This window comes from Pezoporus wallicus, unplaced genomic scaffold (assembly GCF_028554395.1).
Source record: "Pezoporus wallicus isolate ANWC-B61680 ecotype Strahan unplaced genomic scaffold, APGP_CSIRO_Pwel_v1 contig_4191, whole genome shotgun sequence".
In the NCBI taxonomy this organism is placed as follows: domain Eukaryota; kingdom Metazoa; phylum Chordata; class Aves; order Psittaciformes; family Psittacidae; genus Pezoporus; species Pezoporus wallicus.
This window is the reverse complement of record NW_026641383.1, coordinates 7,257,258-7,282,651: the sequence shown is the minus strand read 5'-3', so window position 1 is coordinate 7,282,651 and position 25,394 is coordinate 7,257,258. Positions and strand designations below refer to the sequence as shown.

The 25,394-nt window shown below is 44.0% G+C and overlaps 1 protein-coding gene and 1 long non-coding RNA gene across 5 annotated transcripts in view; one reads left to right on the top strand and one right to left on the bottom strand.

The window, feature by feature from the left end:
* LOC130606874 (uncharacterized) overlaps positions 1-25,394 on the top strand; it is a 50,237-nt gene that overhangs the window by 15,563 nt on the left and 9,280 nt on the right. The window lies entirely within an intron of this gene.
* On the bottom strand, positions 1,014-25,231 carry FERMT1 (FERM domain containing kindlin 1). Of its 4 annotated transcripts, none has more exons than XM_057423470.1 (15): positions 25,096-25,231; positions 21,497-21,669; positions 19,586-19,819; positions 15,852-15,998; positions 15,093-15,306; positions 13,995-14,097; positions 12,374-12,481; positions 11,344-11,475; positions 11,159-11,208; positions 8,284-8,408; positions 6,914-7,020; positions 5,996-6,217; positions 4,876-5,000; positions 2,808-2,949; positions 1,014-1,611 (listed from the first exon to the last, which is right to left on the bottom strand). In XM_057423470.1, exons 2-15 carry the CDS (start codon positions 21,645-21,647, stop codon positions 1,438-1,440), a joined length of 2,034 nt encoding a protein of 677 aa, XP_057279453.1. In that variant the 5' UTR covers positions 21,648-21,669; positions 25,096-25,231; the 3' UTR covers positions 1,014-1,437. The 4 variants fall into 4 exon arrangements, with proteins under 4 accessions (XP_057279453.1, XP_057279450.1, XP_057279451.1 ...); XM_057423467.1 differs by having other exon boundaries at positions 25,166-25,231; XM_057423468.1 differs by lacking the exon at positions 21,497-21,669 and having other exon boundaries at positions 25,096-25,221.

The following is a 25,394-nucleotide window of genomic DNA, read 5'->3' as shown; positions in this document are numbered from 1 at the left end:
TGGCACCCTTGGGAAGGCTTTAAATATTGCAAGTGTTTGGGCTCAAACTGTTATAGCTGGGTTTCACCCTGTGAAGAAAATACTTGGACTGTGTCAAGCGAGAAGTGGGTAAATCTCTGCTGAAGCAAAACTGGATGGTCCCTCAGCCCCTGGGTAAGAAGTGCTGGGGAGAGGGAAGTTGAGAGAGCTGAGAAGCTGACTGTATCCACCCTTTTGCAAAATGTGAAGTTGTGGTTGGTTTAAACTGGCATAAATTGGGAGTGATTTCACTGCAGCCTGCTGACAAGCACTGTGGATGTGCCTGATGTGACAGCAAAATCAGGGCTGTCCACTCCCAGTGACACCTATGAATCCTGCAGTGATTTCTGCAGCAACTCACGGTGATAATGACCGGTCCGTTGTATTTCTTTAGATATGTGAAACCAGTTTTGGTTTGTCCAGACCCTCTTAGCTTCATTCTCTTCTTGCTTTACTGATCACTGTGCACTGCAGGGCAGAACCAGATTTCTTCTGACTTGGTGGATGTGTGCGGCCCCTCCAGCACACAGAGCTGGCTCCTGCAGACCTGGTTCCTGAGGCACAGTATCACTGAATAACCTCTTTACATTCTGCATTACATACAGGAGTAAGATCATTTCTACATGCTCCTAACTCATGAACAAGTTATTTTAGTTAGATGTCACAGTGAAACAGAGTAACAGGGACAGAAAATGAAGGTCTACACTCAGAGGCCTTTTTAGCAAGCAGCTAACTTGGTACCTGGTTACTCAGTGATGAACAAAGCTCCTCAAAAGATGAGCATTTTGAATGTTGCCAGGATGAGTGCTTTGGTTTAGGCGGCTGGTAGCTCCTCTGGCTTCCAGGAACTACTTAAGTGGATGAAGGTAGATACGGGTGCTACATTTTCGACCAACTGTGTAACCACTACTTGGGTTGTGAAAGCTCACTCTGCAGGATTTTGAAACACTGATGGAATGTTTGCTGTACCCAGTGCAAGTGTTAGACACCTAATGTAACTTTTAAATATGCGTTTATTCAGTTTTAGACCTGTTAAATGCTGACCTTAAACAACAGTCACTTTAACAGAATTGCATGGCTCTAACAGAGATTTGCTGTACAATATCCTCAAGTTACCTTTCTAGTTGCTTAAACAGATTGCTGCAATTAAAAATAGATTTAAAAATGAGCATAACTAAGACACTTTATTAAACAACTTCAAGCTGTACAAAAGAAAACAAATATGACAATTCTTCTAGTGTTGATGATGGAGTTGCCATACTGTATCCTGTGACTTCAGCTTCAGATCAGTCCTATTACAAGATGGATTTTGACATGTACAGTATTTATCAGCCAGCAGTTAACAGTCAGCTCTTTGGTTCACCTCTGCTTTTCTTTAGCTGTGGGGAGAAGCAGGCAGAAGGAAGAGAGTACTTCACCTCATTCCTGACCTCCAGTTAATTTATGGAACAGATCTTCATCCAGTGTTTCATTCTGGTCTTTGGAACGGGTTGACAAGAAGATGTACCCCCCAATGTACTCATGGATAATTTTGCAGTCTGCGCTCAGGCACGTGAAGGCAATAGATACATTCTGATCAAACTCGATTGCAACCTAAGGGAAACACAGATGGCAAAATCAGGAACAGGGAGAAGCTGCATCTGGGAAAACCGAGCAAGTGTGAGAGCACAGTTGGATGGCAAAGCCTGTGATAAAGCAGAAAGTGTCTCTGCAACCCAAAATTTACGGATGTGCTGGGGGTGTTGGGCTGCTTGTTTCTTAATCTCCTGTTGTGGCAGGGCCCTCTTGTGGTCAAGATCTTTGTGCTGTTCAGGCAGGCAACAAAACCATGCTGTTAACTAGATTTTCTCTAATGGTGTATAAAACACTTGAGAAGAGCAGGAATGGCACTCCTGACTCCTTGTACACCTAACCAGTAATGTTTAATATTGTCCATTATTATGTTCTGACCTTAAATCTGCTTTTGGGGTCCAGGTTTTGATTTCCAGCTACTGCCAATTCTAATAGCCAGCAAACTGAGCTTAGTTGCGAGCTGTGGATTCTGCCTTGCTTGGTTTGAGAGGGATTTAAAGCAAACCCAGCACCTTTACCCTGAATTACAGGCTCTGGCACAGGGAGTACTGCAGCAGAGCAATAGGGATTGTGTCTGATCTCTCCTGGCTCCTGCAGATGCATGTGGAAAACTATAAGCAGGAAGTTTCCAGGCTGCTTGAATCGACATCAGGTCAGTTCCACCTCAGAGATCTACAATTTACAGGGCTAGCTTCAAGCTTTCAAAGCCAAACTCTCCATCAATCACACAATAGAGCTTCTTTCTCAGGACCACACATAGACACAGGGGAGCTCACGCCGCAGCCCTGCAATCTCTGTTTGGGATTTGAAAGACAAACTGGGTTCCTGTACCCTCAGTAAGTAATAGACACAGAATCACTCACAGTTTAGAGGATGATGCATGAGCTGGGCTATACAGAGAGTTAAAATGAGATTTTACTGACAGAGCAGTAAACATAATGGGTCTGAATTTACCTTTGAGTCTGTATTTCATCCCATCAAATACTAAGGACAATTTATAAAAAAGAAACTTGGTAGGAACCTTTTAAACTGGAGCTCTTTTAGCTTCTGATTTTTGACTGTAGACTCCATTAAGAAAACATTTTAGACAGCTTGTTTAATAACATGTCACAACACGTTCAACATCTTTTCACTCTGAGGTTTAGAAACACCTTCTGAAAGCATCCCCCAGTGTCTGAAATGCAGTGACTGACTGCAGGGAGCTGTTCCAGCTTTACCTGGCGTATTTCCCAGTTCACATTCCACTGCTTCATGTTGGAGAACCTCCATGTTGTGATAGGATCTCCCGTGGCTATATCTATTCGTATCAGCCTGTTATAGGACACCCCAAGCACATCATCCTTTTTGCTTCCTTTAAACCTAAAACACAAAAAAGCCAAAACCTTTGAGCTGATCTGGTTTGTGATGATTTCTGTCCAGAGAAGCATTTCACCTGCATCCTCTGAACGTGCAATAAATGTGGGAAGAGTCACAGCAGCCTGAGGAGAGCTAGGACCCTTCTTTAGACCAGTATTTGTTATAAAGCAAAGTGATCAGTTGGTGACCTATGGTGTAAGATGGAAAACAATGAGGCAGGTAAATCTGGCTGAATCCTTCCAATTCACTGTTTGCTGCTACAAAAAATAACTGTTCTGCCAAAATGTCACCGCTAATTTTCCCTGCTTCATTTCACTGATGTTGAAACATGTTCTTCTAGTTACAGTCACCTAAATTATGGAAGCATATAAAACAGATTTAGTATTTCCTATCACCATTAATTTATTGAACCAACTGTGAGCAATACATGCATATTTCTGAGTACAAATGACATTATGGAAACATTGAGATGTTTTAACATTTCAAGTTTGTTCTGATTGGAGATGAAAAATCAATACAAAAGTATCAGAAATTTTTGGGGACAGAAATTTTTGACTAGCTAGGAAAAAACTACCCTGCTAAAGAAACCACCTTCCTCTGCCTTTGTGCTGGAAGCTGGAAGGAATTTCATCTGTCTGCTGGTAATATCTGCAATGTTTCTGATCCTGTTTCTTTCTGACCCTTCTCTCTTTACAGAAAACTGCTCCGTAGGGAAAGAATGTGATTTAACCCCCTGTTTGTGCCTTGCTTAACAACCCCACTCAGCCCATCAGTTTGCAGAAATACACCACAAGACGTGGCAGTGTTCAAGACCAGGTTGGACGGGGCTTGGAGCAACCTGGTCTAGTGGAGGGTGTTCCTGCCTGTGGCAGGGGGCTGGAACTGGATGAGCTTTAAGGTCCCTTCCAACCTAAACCAGTCTGGGATTCTGTGTTTTGCTTATGCTACAAAACGCAGTTCAGGTGTTGGGTTTGTTAATGGAACTGGTGATAGATGGGGCAAACCCTCTGTATCTATGTTCGTACATTAGTGACAGGGAACATTCCCGGGTACTGAACTCATGTTCTGTTCAATTGCTAGAAGAGTCCCAGCAGAATTCTGGCTGCGGCCAAGCAGCACTCTCTCCAGTTTTGGGTGTGACATGGTTTAGTGTGAGGTGTCCCTGCCCATGGCAGTGGGGCTGGAACTGGATGACCTTAAGGTCCTTTCCATCCCTGACTATTCTATGAGTCTATGAAATGACTCCCAGGTACAGCTCAGGAGCTGGAACATCTAAGGACCAGCATGGTCTGGCAGTTCATATGAAGCTACTGGGTTTCGGGAAGTCAGAGAGTTCTATAGTATGGATATAGGCTGTTCTATGCCAGCTGGCCTCTGTGCCACACGATGTTTCCCAGCTGGTTTAACGATTCCTAACTAGCCCTGGACGAGGTGTTAAGCACAAATTAAGGTGCCTCTATGTGCTTATATGGCTGTGTCAGTTCTTTGCATGTTTTTTGGTGTTTTGTCAAGACTGCAGGTCAGAACCCTGCCATATTCAAGGTAAGTGTCCAGGGAAACTGCTATGAACACAACAGAACATTCCTTGTGCTGGATGCTCTTCCAGGTTAACCTAAAAAAGGGATCATTTGCCATTTCCTTAATGAAATGCCAAAGAAACTGGCACTTTCTCATACTCCAGCAAGCAAGAATCAGAGCAAACAAATCTATTGCAAACCTGAGAACACCACCAAGACATGCATTTTTTACATTTTAGGGAGTTTGTGTCAATAAGGATTTAATCCTTGTGATACATTCCTTATGTATAAAGGCATGGTGGAGAGTCTCACTCCAGGAATGGAGCTACTGAGTGCTCTTGCTATAGAAAAACCAGCAGTATGGACATGCACAGGTTATGGCAGCTTGACATCACTGTAGCGGTGGGATTACCTTACAATGTAGTAGGATAAGCCAAACTCAGGGAGAGACTGCCATGCCTGGATAAAACGCAGCTTGGCCTCCACTAAGGGCATCTGGGATACATTTTGGTGGGCTTCCAGAATACGAGCAACCAACTGGGAAACACAGGAAGAGAGAAAGGTTTCAGGTGACCGGAGAACAAAAATACCTTTGCTGTCACTACACTGAACATTGTTAGCTATGATGCCACATTCAGACACTTGGTTGTCACTGTGCAGGTTACCACAGAGAGCTCTTGGGGACAGATCATGACCCTCAAGGGCAACTCAGTGCAGGAAGATCTCAGGTCCAGGTTTGTGCTGCACTGGGTCTAGCTCCAGAATACTGCTCTGGAGACTGTCTCCTCAGGCAGGACAGGTAGGCTGAACTTTTGTGGCAAAAGTAGTAGACAAGGAATTATACCTTATAATGGTCTTCCAATACCTGAATGGGGCCTACAAGAAATCTTGAGAGGGGCTTTTTACAAGGGCATGCAGTGACAGGACAAAAGGGAATGGTTTTACACTTAAACAGGGGAGATTTGGATTAGATATTAGGAAGGAATCTTCTACTGTGAGGGTGGTGAGGTGCTGGCACAGGGTGCCCAGAGAAGTTGTGGCTGCCCCATCCCTGGCAGTGTTCAAGGCCAGGCTGGATGGGGCTTGGAGCAACCTGCTCTAGTGGAAGGTGTCCCTGCCCATGGCAGGGGGTTGGAACTGGATGAAGGTTAAAGTCCCTTCCAACCCAAACCAGTCTAAGAGTCTATGAATTAGGCAGAGAGGAAGGAGAGACAGGAAGACACTGTTATTTAAGATGCAGATAACTTCCTGTCCTTAAAACCCTTCCTTTCTTACTCTGAAGAGACTTTCAGGGACAGTGTTATCAGGAGAACATGGTGAGTGATGTAGGAGACGATATGGATGGAGGAAAATTACTTGGAAGAAGTATTGAGACACCTGAACCTGTGCTCAGTGTAAAGAAAAAGCCTCTTGCAAAAGGACAAATGAGTGTTGCAGGATGATTCTACTGTATGGTTTCCAAATGCTGCTCCCATCCAGCCTCACCACCACCATACCACCCATACCCAGCCATAAAGCCATTCTCAGGGTACCTGCTTGGACTTGTATTTTTTGGTATAACGTAGTGAGACGAAGCATTCTGGTTTCATATCTGTGTTTTCTGGATCAGACACAGCCTGGGGAGACATGGTCCAGTTCTTCATCTTTAGAAATGAAAGGATCTTGTGGACCTCAGGATGATAAGAGCTATCAGCCATTGTCTTGCCCTTTGAGGCTAAAACACAGGCAGCCATCCACCGAGCATATTGGTTCTCCTGCAACAAAGACAACTGGTTTTGGACAGGCCATTTATGAAGATGGCTTCTAATCATGTATCTCCATAAAACCACTCTGGAGTTATTCCATGTAGTTTGTGTGGATGTCTAGTTACCACGGCACTGTTGTTCCTACCTGATGGGGCCAGTTCCACCTATGGGACAGCCTATGCAGAATAGTTAGTATTTACATTTGCAAAGAAATCCAGTACTTTGGAATAGATTCTCTTGGGAATTTTATTGCATGAGTGTATTCCACCTGAGGAACATTTTTACACCATTTGGATTGGCACATTTCAATACAAATAAATGGAGATTGAAAACTAACATAGGATCCTTCTCACACTACCCTCATCTGAATGGGGAGAGTTCTCATTAGGAAAAAAGAGAACCCCAAACCTCAGTCCTCTGAAAACACTGGAACAAAATATTGTAACCTCTTTTTAACTTTTTTGATAGTTTCTTCTCTTTTTCTTTCCAGCAGCTTTACTTGGAAACTGATGATAAACCCAGAAACATTGTCCCTTTGTCCCTTCAACCTGCAAGTATCTGTGGGACCACCACACCATTCTTAAGTTTTATTAACCATTAGATAATAAACTCTCTGCAGCATCCTTATTTCTCTAGAACAGGGTGATGGCTCTTCCAGACAATCTGCCAATAAATCTGGGATATCAGCATTCCCTTATTACTCACGTTATCACATCTTAAATACACTTCATTCATGCCATCTGCAACAGGAATCAGCAATTTGATTCCAAACTTCTTCGCTGCAACATTTACATCTGGTACAATTTCACATCCTGGATCACAGAGAATCAGAAAGAAATGAGTTTGTTTAATTACTACATCGCTAACTTTAAATACTGATTAATACTAAATAATACTAAGAACACTTAATGGTTGTTTTCCTTTGAGATCAAGGGCCAAGTCTTTCAAAGCTTAGGCCTGATGAAAGGTTTCTGTTGTAGTTCACTGCCTGGTCTGGCTCACCAGGGTGATGAGTGGTCTGAGCTCAAAGAGAAAGGACAGCCTGATCTTAGGAAATGCTCAACACTTAAAATGGAGAGGAACTGAGAGGACCTGGAAGCCTGGACTGTATTTTCAGAAGCCACTTAGTACTGACAGTGGGATGTAGGTGACATCTACAACAGAGCTGGCCAGTTCAGGGCTCCCAGAGAGCTCTGAGGTCCCAGTATTTCATGGTTGATGGTGCTATTACAGGCCTTCTGTATTCAGCTGGAGTTGAGGATGCCTATAGTTCCCTTTTGTGTCAAGGGACACCAAGGCTGTGGGCTGCTTGGTGAGGTTCCAGCCACCCTGGCTAGTTTTACCATGCATTCTCTGACCTACTGAAGACATGCAGATTGGTACGCAGAGCCATTTGTTCACAGGGATCAATCTTTGTATTGCAAAGGTTTCTTCTAGGATGAATCCTGAGCATCACTGGTTCCCTGATGCTGAACAAATGATGTCCCTGCAGGAGTAGATGTAGGCTATGTATGGTGCTGGTGTTTGCTGTGTACACCTTCAGTTTCTCCTTCAGCAGTACCTAAAGCTGGTTGTAGCTATAGAAATCCCCACACATGAAAGAAACAAGGCCCAGAGAAGGCTTTGGATCTGTCCCTGCACAGCAGTATGTAGGTGCAAGCTATGGCATGCTTGTCCACTGCATCATCTGTAATCTTCCACTACCAGTGTGTGCATTTGCCAAGGAACAGAGGCGAGTACTACCATACTAGTAAAACAGATAGTAAAACCACTTGGAAATAGAAGTGTCACACAGATCACATTCTCTACCTGACTCATCTTTAAGTGAATCCAGCAGTACGTGGCCTTTTACAAGCCAGGTCCAGATACTCTGGGTTTGGGCTAAGGTATTGACCCTTTCTTGTTTAAACCTCTTGTGCAGATGCCATCTGCCTGCTTAGGAGCCCTGCTCAGTAACTGAAAAAGGTCTCAGACTAAATGCCACTGTGCTTGCATTGAGTCCTGCAGGGCTTTCTTGATTTATTCAGTTCACAGATGCAGTAGGAAAAGGAAAGAAAGGAAAAGAAAATTCCTACCTTTTAGGTTTAGTTTCTCAATGGGTTCTCCCTGCGCACATTCCTTGTTTTTAAAATAAGATATGGAAGTGTCTTTAAAGACAAACCAATATGGCTTGATAGCTTTGAGGGACAGCTTCCTGGGCCTGAAATTGAAAAGGAAATCACAAAATGAGCAAATGGCTAAGTCAGTTACAAATATTCCCGTGGATCTCCAATTGCTTTGCAGTCGCAGACATGGCTTCAGTTGGGTTACACACGCTTGTATCAATGACAGGGGTGGCAGAGGATGGAATCAACACTGCATCCAAGTCATGCCAGGTAGGGATGGGGTTTTACCCCACATTCTAGCTGAATCCCAGCTATCATTTCTCTCTTTCCCTCTCCCCTTTATCTTCTGTGTATTTTTTCTTTCCTCCCCCTTCCATTCCTAATCAAAGCCATTCCCTTCTAACAGACCCATTTTCACATGAACTCAGTAATGCTACTCTAACACACAAGTTTGTTCACATACACTAGAACTAACTTTAGTTTTGCACAGCTCCTTATCTAGAAGGTTTGCAACCATAAAACTGATTTATATTCATTAGAATATAAGGGAGCAGAGATCATGTTTTTGGTTTTATGTGAATCGTATCTAACAATAGCAAAATTCTGTTCCTTCACTGAGTTTATAAAGGCTCCGTAGCACTCCAAGAAAAGGTAATAGTTCAAACCATCTTAGAATCATAGAATAGTTAGGGTTGGAAAGGACCTTAAGATCATCCAGTTCCACCCCCCCTGCCATGGGCAGGGACACCTCACACTAAACCATGCCACCCAAGGCTCTGTCCAACCTGGCCTTGAACACTGCCAGGGATGGAGCATTCACAACCTCCCTGGGCAACCCATTCCAGTGCCTCACCACCCTTACAGTAAAGAACTTCTTCCTTATATCCAATCTAAACTTCCCCTGTTTAAGTTTTAACCCATCACCCCTTGTCCTTCCACTAGGGAAGTGTTACTCCAGCTCCTCACACATGTATATGAATAGATATAATCCTCATTTTCATTCTTTTCAATACGTTACTAATACAAACTGATTTCTGTCATAGAGTGAAGTTAAAAATCTCAACTTTGGAGTGGAGAATTAATTGATAAATCACAGAACCAACCAGGTTGGAAAAGACCTTTGAGATGATCAAGGCCAAAATATTAATGGTCAAACATAATCACTGTGCCAGCCCCACCTCTCTTCAGTAAGAGATACACTTATCATTTATAAATAAAATTATAATTTCATTTAATAAATATAATTATTTCTACTAAGAATACACTAAGAAAGCCACGTGGGAAGGAGGTGGGATAGAACCCCAGGTTCAACATCTTTCAGGAGAGAAAACTGGAGGTATTAGCACTGTTTCAGTAGAGAAATACCTCACAGCCAGCTACAAAGGTCAACAATGAAGTTAAAAAGAAGAAAAAAAGAAAACAAAGTAATTCCACCATCTATTTAGTACTTCCCTTTAAATCTAAGGTGATGGCACAAAGTGTATAGGACTAGCTGGGACACGGTGATTTATTATATGTGTTCTTGCCTTCTCCAGAGCCCTTCTATAAATCCTATTTTAGAATCCTTTCCAGAAAATGGCAAATTCTATGTTTAAATTAATAAATAACTTGGATTTTCAAAGCTGCCAAATATTTGGCTTTTAATTTTCTTGCAAAGCAACCTTCTTCACAAATAAAGGAATATCATTTTTTTCAGGCGAAAAGAAATATTTTTCTATCCCCCCAAACGTTGCTAAAATTTTTTTGAAAGCTTTTATTGTTGTTTTTGGAAAAAAATCCCCCCAACATTGTCACCCACGCGAATACAGCCTTCACTAGCGTGCTAATGTGGTGCATGCTCTGAATTATGTGAGGAAAAGTTCACTATATGAATGGAGTCAGCAGCAGGACATGCAGAGCTTTGCATGTGGGTGTACAACTAAGCAAATAATCGTAGTAACTAAATGTTGTTCCTTTAAAGAAGTGTTTTACACCTTATCTAGTTTCTACAATGCCTTAGGTTTAGGGAGTGATTTATCATGTAGATAGGAAATCTTTTGTGATGAAAAATAACTGCTGAATGCTTTTACAGGCAAAGTGCTCTGCTGCTGGGGAAGGATAAACCATCCATTGTCAGAGGTGAGCAACTGACAGGACTTAAAAGGCTCAAATTCCCTTTCATCTTAAGCCACCTTAGTCATTTGAATGACAGATAAAATTCCTAATTGGAAATTAATAATTAACAATTCCCAACTGTTAACAACAGTTAGAAATAGCCAGGTGCAGTTTCCAGTTCACTGACTGCAAATATGATTTGTCAACAGAAGGAATCTGATAAATATCTGTGCAACAGGAATCTTTATCTTCCACAAAGACTGTTGCGTGATAAAAGGCATTACAGACTTAAGGTCAGTGCAGTCATTTAAATAACCCATAAATCAAGATGTTATAGCAGGATTAAAGAACAGGGTTACTTGCAGAAATTCCTCTCTGGGAGAGCTGATTTTTGTAGTTTTTCATTGGCAAAAACCAATGAAAATTTTAATGTGGTTGAAACCAAAACTGTGGACTCTTGTTTAGAGATGATGCTTGATAAGCACTAGGAAACACAAAGAGCCTGATCTTTCAATAAGCATAAGTACAGCTGCCCCAACACCCCAAAGCTAGAGAGATTGCTGAGAATCTATGTCAGAAGCAGTAAGAGAAAGACTTGGAAGGGGATGGCATTAGGCTGGTTAGAGCAAGCTGGTGTGTTTAATTGATAACCAGAGGATCTACTGTTAGATTAGGATGAAGAACTCAAGAGATCTCTTCTATGGTTAAGCTTGTTGGGGTTTATGTTTTATTATTAGCTTTAATAACTCACCTAACTAGCCTGAGATTATCAGCAAGTTTCGGGATGTCTGTGATGTCCTCCTATCAGGAATAATTAGGAATAATTTTAGTACAGTGCACTTCGTAATGGTCTGTTAGCTAAATCAGGAACCAGATATGCTCAGAGTCAATGCATTTGACACAGTGAAAGCAATTCTGGGATCAAAAAGGACGTACCAAAATGTTATTTGTGTTTCCACCTTCCAGTGTCACTTCCAGATTAGAAAGTGCAGCTTCTACTTCATCTACTTCTGATTCACAGGTGAAGTCTTGTGCTTCTGATGATAATGATAACTTGCTTACATGATACTAAAATAAAACATCAATAGCAAGCAGTCAGTATAACAACACACAATCACAGCAAGTGAAAACAGGCCATTTGGCTTATGGGACAGCTCTGTAAAGTTCTGCAGCACCATGGGTTTCTTCACAAGGAAACAGGTTTGTCCACTGTGATCTCCAGTGCAATTACTGATTTTCCTGATTACTGAGTTTCCTATTTTAACTGCCAGTGTTTGTACTCCTTCACTGTCTAATTGTCCCTGGTGTGTGAGGCTGACTCTGTGCTAACATTTGCGTGCAGGTCAGCTCTACATGCCATGCATACCAGGTGGAAACCTGGCAGCAAGGTTCTGTGGTGTCCTGCAGGGGCAGGTTGTGCACTTTTTGACAGCTCCATTTACATTTAAAAGGAAGAAATTTATTATTAATACACATTTGTGTTTTATCACCTGACTATCACCTAGTCAGGTGATGGTCAGGGACTAAGCTATGTTAGGTCAGGTTGAATTTCAATGTACTCCATAGCAACCCTATCCTTTTTTTTGGTCTGTTGTGAAGTTATGCATTTATGTATTAAAGTAACTTTCAGGAAGAATACCTGAAAAGGATGGTAGCTGGGATAGGAAGCAACACTTCATAGTAATCCCCTTCAGAATAGGCTGGTATCAAAGTTACATCCTGGCTATGGTTTGCTTTAGGTAATGTTAGTAAATGGTTCCACAATAGTATGTGATAGTTTGAATAATGGTGTGCTGCTGCTGGATTCAGTTGCTTTAGTTGATGGATGCTGCTGCTTGCTTCTCACCCAAACAGAAGACCCCCAATCCAAGCAGAGCTGTTGGCCTGGGCTCTGTCCTAGACTTGTCCTAGCTTGTGCCTGCCTCTTGAGGAAACAGGTTTTGCAACTTGTTGATCAAGTACATACCTGTAGTGCAGCAAAGATGAGCATTTCTTCCTCTGTGCAATCAATCTCTTCTAACAGGATGGCCCAGCGGGCTTGTTCATAGATTTGGTTTATTCGCACTGCATCGTACTGTAGCAAAAAGGAACAACACTGGTCATTAATGACCATCAAGATGTAGATTCATGATCAGCTGCCGCTGATCTAACATTGGGTTGAAGCCATAAAGGTCGTTTCCTTCCTTCCCCCACCTCTGCCCTGCTGTATGTTCCCATCCTTCCCTTGTGTGGTTGTGTGTGGGGTGACAGTGACTTGCTCATCGACCAGAAAGTTCATCAGGAGTCCCTCGCTGAAGCGGAAGGGGAGGGGAAGGGGAAGACATCCCCTTTTGTGGTGGGAAGCCTTGGGCTGGCTTAACTGCAATGTGAAACCACACTATGAGAGTGAAAATAACGTGACATAGCTGAATGTGACGTTCTGCAGCTTCCTACTGCCAAAGAAAGAGACCCTTATTCCTCCCTTCCCCTCTTCTGCTCTTGGCTTTTTCAGTTCTGTCTCTATCCTTGCACTGGTTTGACATTTGTCAGCTCCTGCTGTGAGCTGCTTCAATTCACTATGCAGTTCTTGGATGTGTTTGTGTCTTGGTGAATAAGCTGAAGTGACTCACAGAAATATTCAAGCCCCAGAGCTGGTGATGGGAGGATAAACCTTGGAGCATGACCTCTCCCACTAGTGGTGAGCTATTACATTGCCTGAGGCTGTTTTGGGTTATTTCATCCTATGGCTCCATGGCTGGCTGGGGCAAAGAAGGGAAATGTTTGGGCTGCTCAAGAGACATACTTGTATTTCAGGTGGGATGGCTTTTCACTCCAAAACATGCCACCTGAACTAGAAAGTGCCCTTCTGTTCATCTGAGATGCTTCAGATGAAAGAGTTTTACAGAATTCACAGAAAATAACAATGTGAAGGCCAAATCCTCCAACAATCACATTTGAAATCTTGTTGACTCATGCTGGTAAGCGATCATCCATTAATTTCACTAACTGCTAACTCCCTGGCTTAACACAACCACCCTGTCTGTTAGTGGAAACAGAGACAAACAAGAAGCATCTTTCAAATGAGAAGAACTTTTAAAGGGATTTGTGAACACTAAGTCTTGGTTTCAAATGGAACTTCAACACTTTTGCTGAACTTTCCAAAGGTGTTTCATCACTCAGTCACACTGAAGTAAACTGAAGTGCCTGAGTGCTTGTGAGGGCTTCAGCCCAGAGGAGCTGACTGATTCAGTGAAGAGCAGTGGGACATAAATTCATTTTTAAGTCCATTCTCAAAACCAGGGCTTATACATTTAGATCATTTAGGATACTGCTCATTTAGATTTACCCTGTTAAAAGACGCAGGAAGTAAACCAGCCCCTCTGGAAATCTGGATATTGTTTCTGCTGCTCTTCAGATCTAATTTCAGGTGAGGAACAGTGATTCAGTGTCCAAAGGGGAAAAGTGCAGCCTTAGCTGAGGGGAAAAAGTTGGATTTGATCTCTGAGGGGGCTGTAACAAATCCTAGCTAAGATTTGGTATCTCTGTGCTACAGCTCCTTGACATGAAAGCAGGTAAACAATGAATAGCAATAAAACCAAAGCTCTTACTTTTGGATTCAAATCAAAGAAAGTGTAGTATTTAAAGCGTAAGAGAAGTTGATCATCCTCCAGAATGCCTTGTTCCATAAGCGACCGGGATGAATCTAACCAGCTGTGGAAGAGAACAACACACAGAGTCAGCTGGACAGGAAAAGCTCTCACACCTGCAGAGCTCCAGTGTAACTGGGAAACCAAAGTGGGAACAAACAGCTCCAGTTCCTGCAAGCCTGGGGAAAATCCAGGTAACTCAAAAAGAGGTGGAGCGTTCATATGGATTTCCAGCTTTCATTGTATAAACACAATACCCACAATCTTCCTATTTTTTTTCTCCAGCACTATTCAAGACATCAGGAGTAGATGCCAAACACTGAGGAGTAACTAGTTGTGGGGTGATGCACACCAATGAGATTCTTTTTTCTTGATCTCCAGAAATGGGAGATTCATTTAATCCAGGGCAAAAGCCTGTAATAGTTGGAACTCCCTCTTTTCATTTCAGTATTCATGGTTTATAATTCCAGCTACTTCTGTTCTCCAGTGAAATCCAATGGAAATATCCAAGTCACTACTTAGTGCTCCACAGATCCAAACCTGACAATCCGTATTTCAATGCTAGAGGGACAATCCTCTCAAACTCTCACCATTAAACCCCCTCATGCTCTCAATTCTTCTGTGGTGTCCAGTAATCAATATTTACTCCTGCATAATTCAGTGGGGTCACCTATTCATAATGCATTAGAGCTTTATTGAATTTATCCACTGTCCATTTAAAGCCTTTCAAGTTTGCTATCCAGACTGTCCTTCAACAGTGCCCACAGTGCTAAACTGGATTTGCCTTCATCTAACAACAGACTTTAGTCCAGAGCCTGCACCATTACATCATTCATCACTTCAAATCAAAACTACCTAAGCAAGAATGTTAAATAAGGAAAAAAAGTTAAAAACAGTTAAGTATTTCTGAAACAAAACCATGATCAAAACATGTTTATAAGTACCAGTATAGCCATATATCAGGGGGTTGTTTCCACATTCTGCTTTACACTTAAGAAGCTGGATTAGTGCTACCCTTGTTAAACCAGCTAACACAGATCTCAAAGAGAGGCAGCTTACCCTGCATTGAGTTTGGCTTTGTCAGCTAAGGTCCGAGGCTGGTACATCTCTGCTAGCGTTTCTGGAGAGCAGTTGGGGTGACTGAAGGCAAGGATGCTGCAATTCTGCTCAGTCAAGGGACTGTCACTGAACCAAGTAATGGTAGAAGAAGCTGGTGTCCCACTGACGGGGTCATAAATGGGTGTCATGGTTTTACTGTACAAACCTGGGCTTCCTGCAAGTTAAGAGAGTCATGTATTATTCCAGGGGAAACTGCCTTCAGATATACGTAGTTACCACTTAACCCTTTTCTTTCAAGACAATCTCTCCTGTCTCTGCTGTTTACAGTAGGCCATGTGCTTCCTTCCATAGGTGACCTCAGGGACAGAAGTGCTCTTTCTCCTTCTCTGAGATCTCTCAGTTGTGTTGGAGGCAGGAAACTTTGAAGCTTTCATTTCTCCTTCTCCTTGCAGGTTGCCAAACTTGTTGAATACTTTAAGAGTGGTCTCCCATTTTCAAAGAGCAGCAGCAAGGCCACAGCTGATCACCTGTTTTCTGCTACGGCCTTTCTCATATCAGTGGAAGGGAAAACATTTGTACAGACAACAGAAAAATACTGATATATTGGAGCTTTCAGTAACCACTCATTTCAGGCCAACTGTGTCTTTTCCCTACCATCAGACACTGAACTATCTCCCTGGTTCTCACTATGTAACAAAGACTTTCTTCCTCTTTTTGACCTTCAGTCAGAAGAACAAAACCATATTGATGTGTCATTACCTGATAACCCCGAACTCACTGGGGAGTTGCACAGGTTCAAGATATCTTCTGTAACCGGTTCTTTGTTGTTCTTGTCTTTTTTCTTTTTCTTTTTGAGCGTGTCTTCTGATGGCTTCAACAAGGAGAGTTCTTCTGACCGTCTAATGTCTACAATGGCAATGGGGGAAGTGAAGCAACATGAAACATGTGAAACTTAGCAGATCACATCCCAAAAAAACCCATGGGTGGTGATGGCATTTGGGGAAACTCCATGGTGCAATCTGAATTCTGTTTTTAGCAGGCTGAAAGCAGTAGGTGTAGAAAAGCCAGTAATTCAGAAAGAAGGCAAAAGACTTTGGGCTGTGAGAATGAGTTTGACAGGATTTAAGCCTGCTTTTGTAGCAGCATAACTGCATTTTGGAACACCAGGGGAAAACTCTTTCTCCCTGATGGCTCTGCAGTCACCTTTGAGCATCCAGCCTCAATGCAATGTCTGACTTATGAATAAGCAAGAACAGAAATGGAACCACTGTATTTAAAGTTTGTGCCTTTTCTTATTCTCTATATGTCAAGAACGGAGCATCCCGACACGTAGGAAGTCAAGGAAGAGGGCCAAGAGACCTGCGTGGCTAAATAGGGAATTGCTGGGTATGCTCAAGTGGAAGAGGAGAGTTTACAGGTCATGGAAGGAGGGGCTGGCCACTTGGGAGGAATATAAGGCTGCTGCTAGAGGATGTAGGAAGGCAGCTAGGAGGACTAAGGCATCCTTAGAATTAAACCTGGCAAGAAGGGTCAAGGACAGCAAAAAGAGCTTTTTTAAATACATGGCAGACAAAACTAACACCAGAGGCAATGTAGGCCCACTGATGAACGGGATGGGTGCCCTGGTGACAGAAGATAAAGAGATGGCAGAGTTACTGAATGCCTTCTTTGTCTCTGTCTACTCTGCTGCGGGCAGTCCTGAAGAGCCCTGTACCCCTGAGACCTTAGATGAAGTCAGGTCGACGGAGCGGTTTGCCTTAGTCGATGAGGAATGGGTTAGAGACCAGTTGAGCAATCTGGACATCCATAAATCCATGGGTCCAGATGGGATGCACCCGCGGGTGCTGAGGGAACTGGCGGAAGTCATTGCTAGACCACTCTCCATCATCTTTACCAAGTCTTGGGAAACGGGAGAGGTGCCTGAGGACTGGAGGAAAGCAAATGTCACTCCAGTCTTCAAAAAGGGCAAGAAGGAGGACCCGGGTAACTACAGACCGGTCAGCCTCACCTCCATCCCTGGGAAAGTGATGGAACACCTTATCCTTGGTACCATCTTAAGGCATATCAAGGATAAGAAGGTTATGAGGGGCAGTCAACATGGCTTCACCAGGGGGAAATCATGTTTGACCAATCTCTTAGCCTTTTATGAGGAAATAACACGGTGGATGGATGATGGCAGAGCGGTGGATGTGGTCTACCTTGACCTCAGCAAAGCATTTGACACAGTCTCCCACAGCATCCTCACGGCTAAAATGAGGAAGTGTGGACTGGATGATCAGGTAGTGAGGTGGACTGCGAACTGGCTGAAGGAGAGAAGCCAGAGAGTTGTAGTCTATGGGGCTGAGTCTAGTTGGAGGCCTGTAACTAGTGGAGTGCCTCAAGGGTCAGTACTGGGACCGGTATTATTTAATATATTCATCAATGATTTAGATGAGGGAATTGAGTGTACTATCAGCAAGTTTGCTGATGACACTAAGCTGGGAGGAGTGGCTGATATGCCAGAAGGCTGTGCTGCCATCCAGCGAGACCTGGATAGGCTGGAGAGTTGGGCAGGGAGTAACTTGATGAAATATAACAAGGGAAAGTGTAGAGTCCTGCATCTGGGCAGGAACAACCCCAGGTTCCAGTATAGGTTGGGGAACGACCTGTTAGAGAGCAGTGTAGGGGAGAGGGACCTGGGGGTACTAGTGGACGACAGGATGACCATGAGCCAACACTGTGCCATTGTGGCTAAGAAGGCCAATGGCATCCTGGGGTGTATTAGAAGGGCGGTGGTTAGTAGGTCGAGAGAGGTCCTCCTTCCCCTCTACTCTGCCCTGGTGAGACCGCATCTGGAGTATTGTGTCCAGTTCTGGGCCCCTCAGTTCAAGAAGGACAGGGAGCTGCTGGAGAGAGTCCAGCGCAGGGCAACTAAGATGATTAAGGGAGTGGAGCATCTCCCTTATGAGGAAAGACTGAGGGAGCTGGGTCTCTATAGTTTGGAGAAGAGGAGACTGAGGGGTGACCTTATCAGTGTCTATAAATATATAAAGGGGGAGTGTCACGAGGACGGAGCCAGGCTCTACTCAGTGGCAAACAATGATAGGACAAGGGGTAATGGGTACAAACTGGAACACAAGAGGTTCCACTTAAACTTGAGAAGAAACTTCTTCTCAGTGAGGGTGACGGAACACTGGAACAGGCTGCCCAGGGAGGTTGTGGAGTCTCCTTCCCTGGAGACATTCAAAACCCGCCTGGATGCATTCCTGTGTAACATTATCTAGGTGTTCCTGCTCCGGCAGGGGGATTGGACTAGATGATCTTTCGAGGTCCCTTCCAATCTCTAACATACTGTGATACTGTGTGATACTGTGATATTTCACATACAAGATTCTGTCTTGGCTGCACACTATCCCCTAATGCACTACTGATTCAGACAGGTATTGTCAGTTGCAAACCTGGAACTTTGTTCCTGAAAAACACTTATTCTGGGGTAAGCAAAGGTATTTTTGACAGTATTCACTCATGAGAAGCACTACTGGGTTACTGGAGTGATTCAGTTGGAAGAAAAATGTGGGTAGAAATATTTATTTTGGCCAAATGTCATTGAACAATTAGGGCATCATTTTATCAGGGCTGTTAAATATAATAAAGGCAGACTGCACCTTTCACAATCCACTGCTAGAAGATGAAACTGAAAGCTGCAGTGTGGTCAATATGAATCACAGAATCATAGAATAGTTAGGGTTGGAAAGCTGAAGATGAATGTGTTAATGCACTAAACTTTGAAGATCTAAATTCAGATGAAGATTTTAGTCCCCATTTTACCCTAAAACTAAGGGATTCTGAAGCCTGTTTGCAGACTCGACTTATTCCCATTGATAACAGGCACACAGGTCTGGCATGCTCCAAAATCTCACTTGGAGGTCCTCCATTATTAGAAGGAGCAGAGACCTGAGGGCTCAGTGTTACACACATTCATAGGCTTGTGAGGGGTTGTTAGGTATGCCCTGACCTGGACAGCTTTGGGCATATAAAACCTTGAACATTTAGAACGTGCTCCTTCTGGAGTGAATACAAATAACCAGTAGGCCGAGTTGAGTATCATTAATGTTAGTGAAAATAGGTGATAAATCAGTGACACCAATAAAATTGCCTGTGGTGAAAGTTGGTGTAGGAGATTGATAAGCTCAAGCTCTTAGTCAACGGCATGGAATAAGTAGGATTGAATCCTGCTCAAGGGACAAGGATCCCTACGGAACCATCAAGAGGACTTTGATTATACTTGTGTAGCTCATGGGGCACATTTCTGACACAGTTTGCACCAGTTATCACAAAGACTCCAAACCACTGTCATGCACTGGATACTAAAATCCATCATCTGATCTTGGATAAACTCAAATCAAGTTTCTCCTTGAGCTCAACAGTTTCATGAGTAAGAACTTCACATCAAAACAACGTCACCTAATAAAATGCTTCAACTTAGTTGCCAGAGGGGGTTTAGCTTTACTTACTGAGGATTTTGCAGATGTCGCTGACAGCTTTGAACACCATAGAGGAGAAGCTGACTTTCAGTCTCACAGTCTTCATGTTTGGCAAGCGAAGCCGCAGCATTTTGTGCTGAGTAGTAAAGAAGAGCTTAGCATCTGCCTGCACCCCACATTTATCCAGTGTCCAGTGGGTTTTCAGAAGCCAGCATTTTTTTTGCTCCCACCAAAGGGCATAGTCTGACCAGTCTTGTGCTATTTCTAGGAAAATACAAAGTGGTTATTAATAAACTCTGGAGCAAATGTACTAAAAACCCCCTTGGTTTGGAAACTGTGTTCTGCAATCAGGACAATTTATTTACATCATTTTAATACTCATTTTATTTATATTAAAGCAGCAACTACCGTTCCTGAGACCCGGACCCCATTTGCTGCTGCTTGTGGCAGTCACTGGGAACTAACTTTGTTTTCCCTGAAGAGTTTTGTAGGTGCTGGCTGTGGCACTGCCTTTATCTTGCAGATATCCATAGGGAAGTGCATCCCCTGAATCTGGTGCTGTACATGAATCTGGTGCTGCTTGGACTGTGCTGGGATACGCACTAAAAACAAAGACACCTGCTTGACAACTTGACAGTGCAAGCTGAAAATCCTCCCACAAAACCTTGTGTGCCCCCACATGGGCACAAGTGCTTCCAGAGTCTCCTGGGAAGCATCACTGAATGGCTCATCTCCACAGTGTAAGAACCAGCAATGAGTCCCTTGAAGTGTTGGTGACACACAGTGTCACACTCAGCTCTTCCCTTTGGCTGCACAAGGATTTTCACCTGAGTGCAGCCCGCTTAAGCTCACTATACAGTGGCAACATTCTTGAAATAATCAAGGAAAAGAAGTCTCATTTTGGGAGTGAGCCTTGTGACAATCAGGAAAGAGTTAACAAACTCTTTAATAAATAATGACCTTCTCTACCACACAGGTTGTGGAAACTTGTAAGTGAGGTAGAATGGGCCATGGTGCGATGTGGTACAGTTAAATCTGCTATTAGTCTGTGCAGGAGGAGGGCATGCTGGTGTGACTGATGCCTGAGTGGCAAGGGCTGACTACAAACCCTTCTCAGAGAGGACAGGCCTGCCCAGAGATGACCGAGTTGTTCCACTAATACGGACTTGCCTGTGTTTTGCTTGAGTAAAAAATGTGCATTTCGTACTTTGAAAAGTAAGATAAAGTAAGATTTGCTGAGTCAAGAACAGATAGAAGACTTTGTTCGTGACTCGCTGCCTACTACATATGGCACTGACATAATAATCAGATACTATCTTGTCTGTATCACTCTGCAGCCTCAGAGCACACAGGATTATTTTGGAAGGCAACTCCATTTGATAGCTTTGAGTTGAAGAAACCTAGACGCTCTTACTGCCTGTAGCGCTGACTTGCTGTGACCATACACTGGGTATTTCACCTTTCATATCCTAACTTTGATTCGGCTGGTATCTCCTCTTCATAGCTCTTCCCCAAGGGATATATGCAACGGATAACATGGCTCAGATTTTAGCTAGAATGCCACTATAGCACAGGAAACAGTAACTTCTTAAGTGCCTTCATCCTGTCTTTTTGATGGCTACAGGTGGATAAAAAGGGTATCAACTACTTTACTGCCCCTCCAACTAGCCACCTATAAAGTCTGTCTGGAAAGGGAACTGAACATTTAGTCTAGCCCAGTGTTATTTGTGGAACAAGACAAAACAAAGGTAGAGTTTTGTTTGCACTGTGACAGTCACAGACAGGGAGGGGTTCTGGCCACACAGGCCTCCATCCTCAGTGCACCCTTACAAAGAAGCGAGGCAGTGCCATTTCAAAACACCCAGGAGCCTCTTTATGCAGAGGGAAAGCTGCATGTATTATTTTAATAACACTGTGTAAATTAAACAGGTCTTTACTCACTGATTTGTTCTACTAATTTCAGCATCACTCCTCCAATATGAAGGTCCCCTGTGACCCGTAGTAAAAATTCCTTTTGTACCTCTTCATGCTGATGATCAACTGTCACCAAGAGCTCCCAGGAGTGAGACCCATATTCACTTGAAGAAATCATTTTGGAAAGGTCTATGTAAGCTCTACAAACGCAAGACAAACAAACAGGTTATTTTCCCTCCACTCTGAAACAAATGCATTTCTCCATAGTCTCTAAATACTTCCATGCTGCCAAGACTTTGCAGGGGCCTTAGCTGGAACATCACATGTGTTACCTTCTTACCTGTTAACTAGGCTCTGCTCTTGTGGTTACTCTTGCAAGACAGGCACGTGGGATTATTTGTTTTCATTGGTTTTACTGTGATTTCATCGCCTCCCCAGCTCTAATGTCTGCAGTTGGGCAGAGATAGCCTGGTTTGCCTGGGTTTCCTCACTGCACACTGCTAATCTGCCAGTCTGGACACCATAAAGCCTCCATTGTGGGTGGGATCTGTTTTGGCAATCTGTCCATTGAACAAAGGAATTTCACTGACTTGTACACATACAGCTGTAATTCTCACTGCAAACAGACATTTACACTTGCAGCTCTGCCAGCTTGGTCTTGTAGTCTGACCTGTCTGGGTAGATGTGAGGGGAGACAAATGACTTTAGTGGCTCTCTGCCAGCAATATCCAGGCACATAACTGCAGTTTGTGCTCAGTGCTTGCACAAAGAGATAGGATGTATCCTGTCTCAGCAGGGTGAATGGTCTGAGATCCCACCATACTCCTGCCAGGACAAGTAAACAGTAATCCTGCCAAGCCAAGCTAGAGAAGATGCTCAGAGGTAGCAGCTTTGGTTATCATCAGAAGAGTTCTGCTGATTCCTGAAGAATGAGCTTGTAGGTATAAGGTGACTGATGCTGCAGGAAGGAGTTGTGATATTTAACCAGGTTAACACTCAGCATCCTGTCACAACCAAGCCTTTGCAGCTGAAGCTTAGGGAATAAAGTGGATGACTTCCACTTACTGCAGCCTTTCAGCAGTACCTCAGAACCCAAGTCACAGACAGAGACTCTACTAACGGTGCCATATACAGACTGCTCCTGACATAAACCTTTAGCCTAAAAGTCAGGTCACAAGTAGAAAGATCAAGGACAGTTGTCATAGGGGAGGAGTGAGAGAAGGAATGATGTTTTCTAGGACTGACTGCCGGACAAGATCAGACTAGTTTAGGTTACAGTAATGTAAAATTAAGCTAAAGGTTAAATATCGCACTCCTAGAAACAGGGTGAAAATGTAAGTTCACCTATTTACCAATTTCTAACAACAAAGCTTTATGTTGCCTATTAGGTAATAAAAGAGGGTTTTAGTGCCACAAGATACTGCCCTGGGGCAGAGCCCAGTTCAACGTTCATCCTGAGGTTAGAGGCGCAGGGAGGCTCTTGCACCTAAACAGCCAGTTTAGGGCTTAATCCTCATCAGAATTCAGGTGTTATTCACGTTTCTTAACATCTTATGGTTTAAGAATTTCAACAGGAAGACTTTTGGTATTTTGTTGTGTACTTTGCAATATTTTTATGGCAGAATCAGTCATCTGACTGTTTCAGGGACGTTCTTTTAACTCTGTTAATATAACCCTGTTTAATTTTGTTCTCAGAATCCTAATGTTGTAGACTTGGTTCCCAGAGCTCCTTTGGGCCCGATGTCAATCGTACTGATGTAAAATTCGGTATCAAAGGGATAATACAAATGTGGTGACAATGACAAATTCTACTAATAAGGAACAGTGATTCCAAAAGGCAGAGAAAGTATATCTGTTAAAGATTAGACTGACACCCCCCTAAATGAATGACAATGTAAATGGAACAATCTGTCCAGCTCAAAACCATCCTCTTAAGGGCAAATCACCTTAAGGAGGAGTTTCAGTAGAACAGTGCTGGGAATCTGCTCTGACATTCTAAAATCTCAATGACTTATAGATAGCCCTAGCTTAAAACCCAGCGACTTCATACTCCAAAAGGCTAATTCACACCGAGGAACAAATGATATTGTTAGTTAAGTTCTTGGATGTGCCAGCCTGCACCTTTTCACCAGTTACTAAACCAACAAGGGCTGATACTTCTCCAGACTGTAAGTTTGTTTTGCCTTGGTAAATATAGACATTGAGTTGCATATTGGAAAACACTATGGCTCTGGGATAGAGCTGGGATTGTGACTTTGTGCTGCTGCACGTGTGCCACATGGATTTGGTAGCACAGGTGTGCATTAGGGGCAGAGGAAAGGGCTGTGTCCCTCCCAAAGGCACCATGTCCAGTACACAGCTCCTGAGATGGGCTTCCAGGCAGATGAGCCTTTCAGCATAGGGCAGTACAAGGTGAGACAAGAGAACATTCATCACTGCACTGTATTCACAGCAAAACAAACCCCCTGACTTCAGAAAGGTGGAAATGCCCATAAACATCAAAACCAGCTTTAAAATGGACAAATCTACAGCTGGCCTAAGCATGAGAACTGTGTGATTTCACTGCAGGAGCACAGGAATGAAATCTGGAGGAGGAACTATACCTTTGCCTACACTTACTCCACTATAAGCCAGTCTTGTTACAGAAAAGAAGTGCTGCATCTGCCCTCTTGTGCCTGCTCTGGATTTGGGTTTTTCCCATCTTAGATTAGGTTCAGCTTCCTAGGCTAATGCTATGTACAAATGCTTGTGCTGACATGGGTGAAAATGAGCAGCCCAAGGGGTGGGTGAAACTCCTTCTCTCATTCACGTTGGCTTGGGAAACCATGGCCTCAAGTGCAGGTAATCCTGGCACTCCGTCATTCCCTAAAGCTGCTCCTTCCCGGCTTCCTCTTCAAACCAGGAGGCTTCAGTTTGATGATCAGAAAACACAAACACGAGTAGATCTATCAGAGTACGCAGCACAAACAAAGCCTAGGCTGGGAAAAGAGGTGAGCTAAGCACAAGGACAACTAACTAGGGTGGATTAAGACCCAAACAAACCCAAGGTGCCAGGGCAGGCTACGGACACTCCATGTTTTGAGAGCTTCAGGTCAAGACTGGATCCTCTCCCGGCACACAGCCCAGTGCCCTGGCTCCACGTGGGTTGTGGCTGTAGGGCCTGGCACGGGGAGCTCAGAAAGACCAGAAACGTATCTGCAGGCTACCGCTGGCTCTAGTAAGGCTTTCTACAGAGCATCTGAGCCAACGCAGCTGTAGAAAAGCAGCAATTGCGAGCTCACCACGAATGTTAGCCCTTATAGCCCCGAAGTTGAACCTCTATGTGGAAATACAGGATGTTACTTGTACTGGAGCAGGAACAGACCTACTGTAGGGTAAAGGGAAGAAAACAAGAGTATTTCCAGGCACCTCTCAGGGGCTGCGCGGCACCAACCCAGCTCCCTCCCGGTCTTTGAGGAAGTGCCGGGTGCCGCGGCTGGAGCGACAGGGAAGGCTCCCCGCAGGGCACTTACTTTCGGATTCTGACGATTATTACTATTATTATTCGAAACCAACTAAAACCTCAACAACTAAACCTAAAATCAACGTGGCTGCATCCCCCCTCCGGCCCCGCCAAGGGCCCTCACCCGCTCCTGCTCCCGGCCCGCGCTCTCCGCCGGCAGCGAACCGCCCTTCCCGGCTCCCGCAGTCGCTCACTTGCGGTCTCCGATGGCAGCGCCGTCCCGCTCCTCCCGGCCCAGCTCCCGCACCCTTCGCTTACACCTGGCGTCTGCGGGACGGCGAGGAGAGGAGGAGCAGAGCCCAGCCCGGCCCGGCCCCGCCGCCGGCACCCTCGGGGTAGGCGGCACTTCCCTTCCCTTCCCTCCGCCCCGCTCCGCTCGGCGGGCACCGCTGTGCCGGCAGGTAGGGAAAAGCTGATCCCTCC

Coding starts and splice junctions, on each gene's coding strand:
- FERMT1 (XM_057423470.1), bottom strand. CDS start 21,647: ATGATTTCTTCAAGTGAATATGGGTCTCACTCCTGGGAGCTCTTGGTG. Junction 15,307..15,851: donor AGTGAGTTCGGGGTTATCAG/GTAATGACACAT, acceptor CTTAACTTGCAG/GAAGCCCAGGTTTGTACAGT. Junction 5,001..5,995: donor AAAAATACAAGTCCAAGCAG/GTACCCTGAGAA, acceptor TGTGTTTCCCAG/TTGGTTGCTCGTATTCTGGA.